Source organism: Dicentrarchus labrax, unplaced genomic scaffold (genome assembly GCF_905237075.1).
Source record: "Dicentrarchus labrax unplaced genomic scaffold, dlabrax2021, whole genome shotgun sequence".
Taxonomy (NCBI): Eukaryota; Metazoa; Chordata; class Actinopteri; family Moronidae; genus Dicentrarchus; species Dicentrarchus labrax.
This window is the reverse complement of record NW_026136705.1, coordinates 17,783,475-17,795,246: the sequence shown is the minus strand read 5'-3', so window position 1 is coordinate 17,795,246 and position 11,772 is coordinate 17,783,475. Positions and strand designations below refer to the sequence as shown.

At 40.4% G+C, this 11,772-nt stretch overlaps 1 protein-coding gene across 1 annotated transcript; it reads right to left on the bottom strand.

Moving 5' to 3' along the window:
• Positions 1–77: 77 nt before the first annotated feature.
• paxbp1 (PAX3 and PAX7 binding protein 1) lies at positions 78–10,174 on the bottom strand. The gene is made up of 18 exons (XM_051401373.1): positions 9,727–10,174; positions 9,368–9,490; positions 8,506–8,718; positions 8,043–8,264; positions 7,843–7,943; positions 7,102–7,325; positions 6,539–6,728; positions 5,264–5,387; positions 4,575–4,677; positions 4,114–4,229; positions 3,781–3,980; positions 3,533–3,680; positions 3,313–3,434; positions 3,126–3,202; positions 2,967–3,033; positions 2,472–2,618; positions 1,045–1,199; positions 78–885 (listed from the first exon to the last, which is right to left on the bottom strand). Exons 1-18 carry the CDS (start codon positions 10,037–10,039, stop codon positions 765–767), a joined length of 2,766 nt encoding a protein of 921 aa, XP_051257333.1. The 5' UTR covers positions 10,040–10,174; the 3' UTR covers positions 78–764.
• Positions 10,175–11,772: the final 1,598 nt, after the last annotated feature.

The window sequence follows — 11,772 nt, the reverse complement described above, 5'->3', positions numbered from 1 at the left end:
ATGTTGGATTGACCCTTTCTAGAGAAACAACACCATCTCCTGAGCCTCAGTTTCTCCTTAAATACAACAAGACAGCATTCAAGTGGATATTTTATTGTCAGGCAAATAAAATTCTAAAACAAAAAAAGTTTTACAAATCTGAATACAAAGCTCTCAGCTCTGGTAGGGTCATCGGGGGCCAGTCCATAGAGTGACGCGAGTACAGTGGGATGAAGTGGGGGAAAACAACCATATCAACTGCCCCGCAGAGCACTGGGAGGCAAGCTGCTCGTCAGTCTTTGCCAGTGTGCAGTTCTGAAAGTTCTTTTGGCACATACGGAAGAAAAGGAGCATGTGAGAGAGGTAATGGTTTAGCGGTTTACAGATATCCAGGTTGAATATAGTGTGAATTCAGGGATCAGATGTTTTCCAAAACAGATGCCAGTGACCCATGTCAACAATTGTTTCCTCTTAATAAATTATGCGTTTAAAACATTGCCAGCATGTAGTATAACTTGAGTGGTAGTTTGGAGCTGACAATACAAGGCCTCGTTTAAGCATCGGCCTTGCGTTGATGGGTGCATGAGCACACATTTCTATACATTATACACAATATTTACACCAAGATTTTTTTTACCTTCTATTTTCAGTAAAATGTAACAACTGTTGAGTTTTATTCACACACACTTTTTTTTTCCTCCATGAATCCAGCTTAGTGATGCCATGTCCCCAAATGTGCTGAACACACACCAAAAAAAAAAAAAAAAAAGTGTTGTTGTCCTCCTTTACGACTTGGCTTCCAAAAATTGCTTAATGTCTTTAATACCATGCTCTGCTGCCACGGTGATAATGTGGTCCAGGGCGTTCAAGTGGCCCAACATCTTCACAACCTCTTTGACTTGGTCCCTGTTGGCAGATGTGGATTATATTAGAAACAGTATGGACAAAACTCACAGCATTACAACATAGCTCATTGATGGAGCTAAAACTGAATTTGAGTTCCCCAATTTAGCTGAAGAAACTGTATATTTAATTATATATGCAAAGCCTAGCAGAGCCTCTTACTTGGCAGCACGTCGTTCCACGTCAGACGCTCCCAAACTGCTGCGGTGCACTGAGTTGGCCAGGTGAGTGAGGTAGCGACATAATGGCTCCAACTGAGGCAACGTCTGCTGGCCCTTCAGCCCAGAGAACCACTGCACGGGTAAACACTCCACCACCTGAAAAAGGAGACAGGGTGGTGTTAAACACTAGCTCTGTGCCACCGTGTTTAGTGATCACAAGAGTTGACCAACTAAGCAGGCATGTTTGTCGAGGTAAGGCTGCTAGCAGTAAAAAAAAAAAAAAAGTTAATAAGATAGTAGTTTCCACTGCTCAGGTGGCTAAAGAAATCTTTATTATTAGCTGGCACACAATGTACTATTAAATACTGTAAGATGTCTTTGGAATAATTTGGAATCCTAAATAAAAAAAAAAAAAAAAAAGAGGTTTTATTACAAATTAAAATTGTCTCTTATCTCAGACTAAACCTATAAACCTATTGGGAAGATTTGTTTGCATTGAACGGCTCCCTTCCTTGTGCTTTTGATGGTGTGCATCTTGACAAATCCAAAAACACTGCCTCTTAAGTTTCAATGGCTTTCATGCAAACCAAACCAATGACAGTTAACTAAACTGATGGAATCAGGCATCAAATACTTGAAAATCTGCCAACAGTGTGGGCTGCTTCATCTGATAAAAATGGCCCTCATGCAATCTGTGCCACTTTTTCAAAATGTAATTAAACACGAGACACCCTACATATTCAGTCTCTGGCCAGGGACAAAGCTGAGGGAATAACAGGAGTCAAAATAGCAGACAAAAGAGGCCAATCTGTCCAATTAAAACACGTTTCCATTGTACCTGCTCATAATGATGTTGCTGTCTGTCAAAAGAGTGAGATCACTAAACAAAAGCTAAAAAGGTATTCACATGGTTGTAAATAGCTAAATGCAAGGTGAAGACATCCTTCTTTTCCAATGACTTGCTCTCATTTTACATGGGTTGCCATATCCGAGCGAAAAAGGGGTTGTGTCAGATTTTATGATGAGAATGTACCAGGATGTACACGTTTCACAACTCTTGGATAACACACCAACTGTAAAGACAACCCATCTCTTTCTACATAGACTGAAATATGACAAATTGACTTCATTAACGTGAAGATGTTAAGTTGACTCTGTTCCAAAGGGTGTGGAACATCTTTGCCTTTGGCTTTAATATCCACAAGATCTACTCAGGCAAGATGAACTTGTTTGTTACATAGCATAATAAGAACCAACCATAGTTTTTACTTCACTATCTGTTTAACTAAAATAAATGAAGTAAGTTATCTGTTGACAAACTTATAATTTCAGTTAATCTGAACAAGCATTCTGAATATTTGAGCTCTGCTGTATCTATTTTCACATGAAACACAAAGCTATGAAACAACTGCTGTGTGCGTCTCCTACCTTCTGGCACTTTGGAACGTTGTCTTCCCCAGTATCTGTGGTCTGCAGTGCAGAGAGGATGTATCTGTTCAGAGTGCTGTCCAAAGCCAGATCCCGCAGACACGAACTGGATAAGATACCTTCCCACTGCAGGATGTTTCCCAGCAGCTACGCACAGAGGGAACAACGGAGTCAGACTGTGCACATATGCAGACCAGGACAGTGACACAATGGCACATTAACATCAATATCCAAGTAGTTCTATTAGCTGCCACAACAGCACGTTACCACCAGTGGTTAGTAGCCGAGCTATATCAAGCACACACATTCAGTCTGTAGTATTGTAGAGAAGAGGCAAACAGTTCCTCAAGTGCTCTTTTCTCTTCAAGTATAAACCTTTAAAAATCATACAAAATCACCTCTTTTCTATATGTGGCATGACCTTTATTTGAACATAAGTATAATTAATTAATTATTCTAAAAGCAATGCTATCTTGACTCCACTTTTGTACATACCTTCACACAAGACCAGAACTGCCTCTGGTAGAATAAGTAGGGACCGCTATTCTTGTTCTCCAAAACACTAAACAAAAGCAGAAAACACACTTAATGACATATCAACTTTCAACATGCAGATTGAAGACTACCACCAATGTTTAAAATGGGGTAACATACTTTTTGGGGTAGAGTGGAAGGAACACATCTTCATCCAGAGTCCGCCTGGTCCTAAAGACAATAGTTTTCAAAAGCTCCTGATAGAAGGAAAGAAAATAAAGGAATTAAAGATGACATTTCTAGCAGATGAGCCAAAGCAATCTCTTAATTCGCAGTTAAAGTACATTATGTTTAAGTAGGACAGTACCTGTGTGTATCGATTGTCCCCATGCAGCACAGTGGGGTAACCTTTCATTAGTCTGTGAATGAAGCCCACCAGATTGGCCGTCTGACTGCTCGAGAGCGGGTCCCACACTTGCTCTGCCAACACTGATACAAAAAATGCACAAGATATATTTTGCACTGGACTGCATTGTTATGCCAAGCAAATCTTAGTATGCTAGGTGCAGCTGTGTGGGTTTCTCTACCTGTCAGTTTGGAGAGGATGACCTTCTCCACGATGGCAGGCAGCAAGCTGATATCTCCATCTCCTCTCTGCAAAGTGCTGTGCTCCTCAAAGCCGTAAAACAAAAGCGACTCAAACCAGAGCATGTACTCGAAGTTCGCACACTGCCCCTGGACAGGAAAAAAACAAAAAGAAAAGGATTTCAGAATTCACCCCATTTGATTAAAAAAAACAAACAAACATTATACTAAAAACACACACACGCCTTACCTCGAGAGGGTTCCATGTAATCAGCTGCAGACGGACTAAAGGATTAAAGAGTTTGGGCAGACAGAGGCCTATGTAAGCATCTCTGTAGCAATCTGCGTAGTCTCTTCTCCAGACTTCAAAATGGGATTTGATGCAGTCGAGAGAATGAAAGTCCTCCACCACATCTTCAAATATTTTCTTACATTCCCTGGTGATACGATCTGGATGAGACGAAGGCTTTTGTTAGGCATGAGCTGCAGAACGTCCGAGTTAAATCACCTTTAAATCAACACATTTACCAGTTCTCCTCATTACGGTCAATACTGCAAGTTTTCCAACAATTTAATGATGTACCTCTCTCCATGTTGAAGCTGGTAACGTCAGTAGAGGTTTCCTCATCATCAGACGATAAGCCTTCTTTATGCTCAGCCCTCTTTCCATTCTGCTCTCTAGCTTGTCGCCGGCGAGTTCTGCACCAACCCAAAAGCACGAAGACAATTAAAACCAAGGACAGAATCTGCGATAAACTGTAACCAGCTTGGTAATAAACCCACTCCCTCAAAGTCAGAACTAAGGATCTTACTTTCAGCTCTGGAGAGACTACAGCCTAAAGAAAACTATGCTTTACAAACCAAGCTACACGGCTGTATTCTTATGAATAAAAGCGCAATAAGTGTTTTTTAGCATTTCATGGTCTAAGGCAAGCACAAAAACACAGCCTACAGGGGCAACAGAGAACTGTTTAGCCTAGAAACATGTCACAAAAATTAAGCCTTAATCTTTGAAGCATGTCTTTGAGTACATTAGTTTCATACCGTCGTGCTTCTCTTTCTGCTATCCTCCTCTGACGACTGTTCTCTTGGTATGCTGCGCGGTCTCGACCAAATGAGTCTAGATTAGGTGCCATGACAGCTTTATCTGCAAGAGACAGGAGACATGTTAGAACCAGTAATGAAAAGCTGAGACAACCCATTCTTATTCTGGGCACTATCTGACACAACAGTGTACTCAAATTTAGAATAATACAAAATGCTTCCGAATAAATTAGATGAGCTAGACAGGAGATAGGCAGAAGGACTGAACAAGTATTGACCTAATCTACAGACGATACAATGACACATTATATTTGTTACAAATAATTTTGGTATCATTCATTTTCTAGTCACTTACCTGGATGCAACTTCCTATATGTCACAGTGAAAGTGACAGGTGACAAGTCACTAACAGATTTTTATCTTTACTTAGTGACTCATTGCTTGAGCTGAGTTACAACCACCCAGCTGACTGTGAGACTCGGCCATTTAAGAGTAGCCGAAAGAGCTCCTCCAATAAAACATTTCACGTGTACATACATGCTCACTCACTCAAAATCACACCTCAATTAACCTTAATCACACTCGTGAGGGGGAAAATAATGGATAACATAACACACACGCACACAGACACACAGAGAACTAACGAGGTCTGTTCAAATAAATCATAAAAACCTTCAAGATGGACTGACTTGAAAGGCTTGCAAACTCCGACGATTCATCTTTAATATCATCCTGTCTTCTCTGGACAAGTCGTGAGGCCCGTTGCCTTAGTAACTGGTGCATGGCAGCTTCCAGCTCCAGGACAGCAGGCACCTGAAAGATATGATGCCTTTTGTGACCTCTGACCCAAACAAAAGCGGGGCTCCGAGTCACAGGGATGTCTTGCTGGAGGGACAAGAGGAGCATGACGGACAACATAATACTGGAACCAAAATATCACTAGTGTTGGGTGAAAACTTGTCTATTAAGTGTAATTTTTCCATGAAGGAAAGCTTGAACACAACAATTTTATGCCCAGCCAATTGTTTAAGCTGAATATATAGACAACCCAAGTTAAAAGCATAGTTAAATGCCTTGTGAACTCAATGCATTCAAATCATAAAGAGTTAAAGATTTTTACCCAACGTTGACAATATACAGTTCCAGTCTTAATGTTCATGCTGTATTAAAAGGACTCCATACTGAGTCATAATGACAAAGGTTGGTTAGTGTCCCGTTTCCATCACAATGTTCTGTGCACTGAGAGTCACCTAACAGGGTTAAGACAGACATTAGTGTGGATGGGGAAACACTGGTTGGCAGCTGGCAGGCCAGTTCTCTCTCTGTTCCACACAGTTGCTGCTCTGCTGCTGCAGGATCGAGACTCAATTATTCTGTTTAGACATGCGTTTAAGTAAGTAGCTATATATAGCTGTACAAAAACATAGCTTGCATCAGAGACATCGTTACATTCGTTTTAACGAACTGGACTTGTCCTCTTTGCATACACCAATATATTTGGTTCAAACTCATCTTATCATAACTTTGTTTAGTAATGACTAGTACAGGGTAATTATATTCAAGTAGCTGAAGACATTACACAGTCTGATTCATTGCAAAGTGAGAACATTTCCTTTCTATACAAAAGACATATTAAAAAGTAAATCACTGAGATAACAGATCAAAGTCATATTTCACACTAAAATGAGAGCGGCTTGTGAAGCTACTGGGAAATTAATGGAGTATGCTCCAAGTGACAGTCACATTGGCTTGTCAGCACTGTTATCTAGCCTCAATAACAGTATCTAAATGAACGACTAAATCAAAACAATATAAATAGGTTTTTTGATGACTCTCACTTAATATTTCACAATACAAAATCTTTATTGGATTAAATCCCTTTAAAATCCACATTAAGTGGCCAGAGATCACACAGACACAAAACAGAAAACAGCTAATCAGACAGCAGATAAATTCTCCCTTACCTTTTCACTGAAACACTCAAGCAAGTCTCCAACATACCCTCGCATCTCTTGCAAGAATTTATATTGATCTGCATTGTCATTGGATGAGCCCTCCAGCTGCTGTATGGTGCTCTCAGAGGCAGCTAGGTCTTCTTCGATCTGTTTGTATCGCTTGATGTTTGCATTGTTGCCTGCGTGCATTTGGCTGAGCCTACAGACATGTGACATACAGGGAAAGACAGTAAGGATGAATTAGATGGGGCACAGGATAAACCAAACTAGTCTAATCTTAATTACTGACATACACTAAGCAGAAAGCTGCTTTAGTGCACCCATCAAACGCGCACAGAGACTTTATGAAATTTTTTTAACAGGAGACAGCAAGCTACAATCATGTACTTCTGGTCAAACAGGAGTTGTAATTAGGGGGACTAATGCAACCCCCCCTCCAGACCCCCAGATTCTTTCTCTGGCCCTTAGATCTGTGGGTAGCTTTGCTGGATCAGGACCACAGCACACAGAAATGGCAGCAGCTGAGCTGAAGATTGGCATTAGACGTTGCTGCAGTCTTCCACTGAACCTACCTATCTCGCAGGCGTTTCTTTACCAGATCAATGGATACTGGAGTCAGATCACTAATAGGGACCCCGTAGTGAACAGAGCCATTGTCTGCTCGGCCAGCCGGCTTGCCAGTCTGTGGTGCCACTGTGCTGTAGGTGAATGGCATGCTGTAGGAAGCGCCGTAGGGCTGGCTCTCATAGCTGTTCTGGTAGTAGACAGTGTTGTCCTCTGGCTGGTTGCTTTGGACCTAGTCATTGGAAACAAGGAAAACACAATGTTTTACCACCACGACCAAAAGTACTGCTGCTGTCCACTACCAGTTAATTAGGGCTGCAACTTTGCATTAGAAATTAATCTACTGATATTTTTTTGGATTCATTTAGTCTATAAAGTGCCAAGAATTTAGCAAAAAAGCTTTCCGGAGCTGTGACATCCTCAAATTGCTTGTGTTGTCCAAGTAACACCCCAAAACCAAAAGATATTGAGTATACAATGATGTAAAAGAAATTTTTTGCTTGATAAATTATTAAATTGATATGAATGAATTACTTTCTGTCAATTTACTAATTGTTTAGTCAACCCACTACAGAACTAGAACTAATAGGAATCTGTTAAACCTAAATCCAATCCAGCCTTTAATAAAATAATTGTATCACAGGATGAAACAATAAGACAATTGGAGAAAAACACACACCATTCATTGTCAGAAGTCATACAGGAAGGCAAAATATTTTACAGCTGTTTGGAGGTTTAGTGCAGCCTACCTGGGGTATGCTGATTCCTTTCCGAATCTGCTCCTGCTCCCAACGGCTCACCTCCTCATCCTGACCTGTGTCCAGTGCCTCGTCATCACTACCCTCAATACCTGTACATTGGAAGGACATGTTCATGTCTTAGAGACAACTGATTGAAAAGAGCAGTATTTAATCAACAAACTTGTCAGTTCAGCATTTTCTCACGGTACCTATCTCCTCAGCTATCTTTTGTCTCTGGCTTTTGTTCTTGACTCCGCTGAAGCGGATCCTTTTCTCTTCCTCGTCTTCATCGTCACTGGCATCTTGATCTTCTCCGACTAGACGTTTCTTGGGAGCCTCTGTCTCTACCAGAGGGGCATCACCCCCAAGCTCTCTAGCCAGCTGCCGGCGCTTTCTGGCAGCATGGATGAATGCAGCATCAGGGATCTCCCCTAGAGTAAAAGAGAAACAGCTCTTGATCCAATACTTGTGTAATTGTGTGTACAAATACCAGAAAGACTTTCAGGGTATGTATTCCAAGGTTAGTGGCAGAATTTTGTTATGTAAACAAGACCAAGAGTTAGCCCATTCTTTACAATGGTGCTCATATAGCAGTTATACTGGTTGTGCCAGTGATGATAGTCAAAATATTGAACAAGCATTTCAATTTCAGTGTGGGTTTGTGTATATTACCTGGTCTCAGGCTGCCTAGGGAGGAAAGCGTGTTGAACGTTGCTCCAGTGTCGTTGCTCTTGGAGACTTGACTATGTGTCTGACCACCTTGATTTTTTGCCTCTTCCTCCTGCTCATCAGCACTGTCCACCTCCATTTCTTCCTCCCCCTGTTCACTACCCGCTCTGCTAGTAACTTCCTCTTTGATGGCAACCACAGGCTGAAGTAGAGCATCTAGGGAAAAAAGGATGTGGAAAAAAAGATGAGCCACAAAGATAACAGATCTAACAAACTTCCATTACATTTACATCATAGCCCTTTAGCTAATGCTACGGGGTGACAGATATAATGCTTCCCGCTACTGGGCAGTCTCTGAAAGCACTCAGATACCCTGATAGCATTGGTATATATGTAATTTTAGGTGGGACAACTGATTTCTAACTATTTCATTATTATATCTGTAGATAAGATTAAAATGTCTTTAATCTCAGAAAATAATCTTATAAATTAGATTTAATTTAGGAGACAAATTCTGACTAATAATTCTGATATACCACTTACCATATAGATGGTTATGCAATATGAGAATGCAAAGACAAACTTCTACCTAAAGGGGCATCAACTTGAATGCATATTTAAAATGAAGACCACCCCTTTCCTCAGAGATCTAACCCCATCTTGTGGTACAAATACATATTTTACTCTCAAAGGGATTTTCATAGCAATGGTCTACTGTCGCAGTTTAAGGTTTTATTATCTCTAAATGAAGTCTCGTGTTTGGTGATAAAGCAAGTCAGCTAGGTAGGTTAAGGTATTCCTTATACTGCTCATGTGAAGGCAGAGACGACAGATAATGTATGTAACGGACAGTGGGTTATCACACCTGATCTGCAGTCCGATCTGACAGATCCAGACTTCTCCAGATCCTCCTTGTATTCCTTCTTCAGCTGTTTGACAATCTTCTTGCTGTGATTGGATTTCTTCACTCTGAACACCTCCGAGCCTTCTGTTTACAAAGTCAGGGGAGAAACTGAGTCAAGTTAACCGTGCACATCGTTAACAGGTTGAGCTGGGGGGTCACAGAAATTACTAATTTAAATAATGGTTTATAAAATTATGAAGAAAGAAAGATCCCCACATCATGCGCAGAAACAAACAGTAATATTTAAAACCTGTCAGGACAACACGTTTTCAGCTAGCGAGCTACCGGCTAGCTGAGTTAGCATCGGTGGACCAAGTTACCTTCTTCATCGTCGAAACTCAACAAGCTGGCTTTTGTGGGTACGGGCACCACAGTGGGTATTTCTTTGACTTTCTTTTCTTTCTTGACAGCTCTTATACTGTTAACGTTAGCCTGAAAGCCGTTGCTATGATAGCTGTCCGTACAGCTAGGCGCTCCGGTAACGCTGTTATTGGAGGTCTCCATAAACGGGATTTCCTCCACGACAGGCCCAAACGATGTCGGCTGCAGCGGCGGCTGTCTGCCCTCCTCCTGTTCCTCCTCGTCGGACTCATTCCTCCGTCGGAAGTTAGCTCGTTTCGCCTTTTTAAACATAGTGTTTCTCTGCTAAATGCAACAGTGCATGCTCAGGACTCGGGACGCCTTAAAACTGTGCTTGGAGCCAAACGTAATTATTCCCACACTCAGTCAGCCATTTTCTGTCAGGTATTGAGCCTCTTCTTCTTCACAATTTGAAGCTGAGTACGTGCGTCACCGGGACAATACTGCCCCCACTGGACAAAACTGGTACACATGACGCATCAGGCATGTAGACAACAATTACAACAGTTACATGCATCCATTCATAAATGATTAATACATACAAAACACAAGCAGAAAGTTGTGTAAAATTATGAAATGTAATAATTAATGGTGACATTAATTGATGTGAAAGTGTAAATCAAATTGGAGACTAATTAGGGAAATCTGCTGTTTATTAGGTGTGTTTTCCAAAGGCTATAGTACATATACAACTATTGTATCTTTATGCTTATGTTCATTATTTGGTTTCATTTATAAATGTAAATACAAATGCACCCCATTACTTAATGCAAAATAAACTTGAACCACTGGATAATGCAATCAGCCTTTATAGATAGATAGATAGATAGATAGATAGATAGATAGATAGATAGATAGATAGATAGATAGATAGATAGATAGATAGACTTTATTAATCCCCAAAGGGAAATTGGTATATCTTTATAAAGCTTTAATATCTTAAAGATGTTAAGTAGTTATTTGTTTGAGATTACAATAATGAAACGGTTCTTTTTGAGTTTCTTTGCCTGATCATTTTCAGCTCAACATAAGCCTGACCACTGAAATTGCCTTTAACCTATAAGCTCAGTCCTGAGTCTGCATTTAGGTCCGAGCTATTGCAATCATTGTGACAACTCATAATACTGACATAAGAGCCTGTGACAGCGTAAAAACACTTAACTATATTTTTCTAAGCCTTCAGAGCTTAACTATTCGACTCAAGGTCAAGGGTATTATTAATGACACAGTCAATCTGACAGTTTCCAATAATGCAATCTCAGTGTATCACATGAGAGTCTAAACAGCATGTCCCCTTGTCTAACATGAAATAACTATGACAGAGATCTCCAGGGAAGTGGCAACTTTGCAGTGAAAGTGACACTTTCAACTAAATGACTGTTGAGATCTGTCATAAATATCAATAAAACCACCTCCACCCTAAATCTTGACCCAAGTATTTGAATATGGCATTACTAGACCTTCCACAGGCCACAGGAGTACAGGTATAAATTGGTCGTAATTTAGTTGCTTTGGTTTGCTTTTGCTCTGGTTGTTCACACTGTCATGGCTTACTGGGACACTTGAATACAACAGAGCCATCATTAATGTTATTAGTTTGTTTAAACAACATTTCCTGCTCTTTTGGCTGTCACAAGAGTCTATAGTGCACACAGTGAAGTCAGCTTAAGACATATGCATGGGAGTTAGTGACTTGTTGACAGCTGAGTTTGAGTATTCATCACTTATTCACATAAACCTTTATTTAGAGAAAGAGGCTAAATAAAATATGGATAGATAAATACACAGATAGATTGATAGACAGACAGACAGACAGACAGACAGACAAACAGACAGATAGATCATATAATTGAAATGATACCTGAGTTGAAAAGACTTTCAACCGTATGACCTTCCCACACCTCTTTTCTCACAAATTCCCTTTCCTCGAAAATGTTTTCCTTTAATTTTATCTCACTTTCATTCACCCCTCATTATGCATTATCTATGTCTTTCACATACCTACT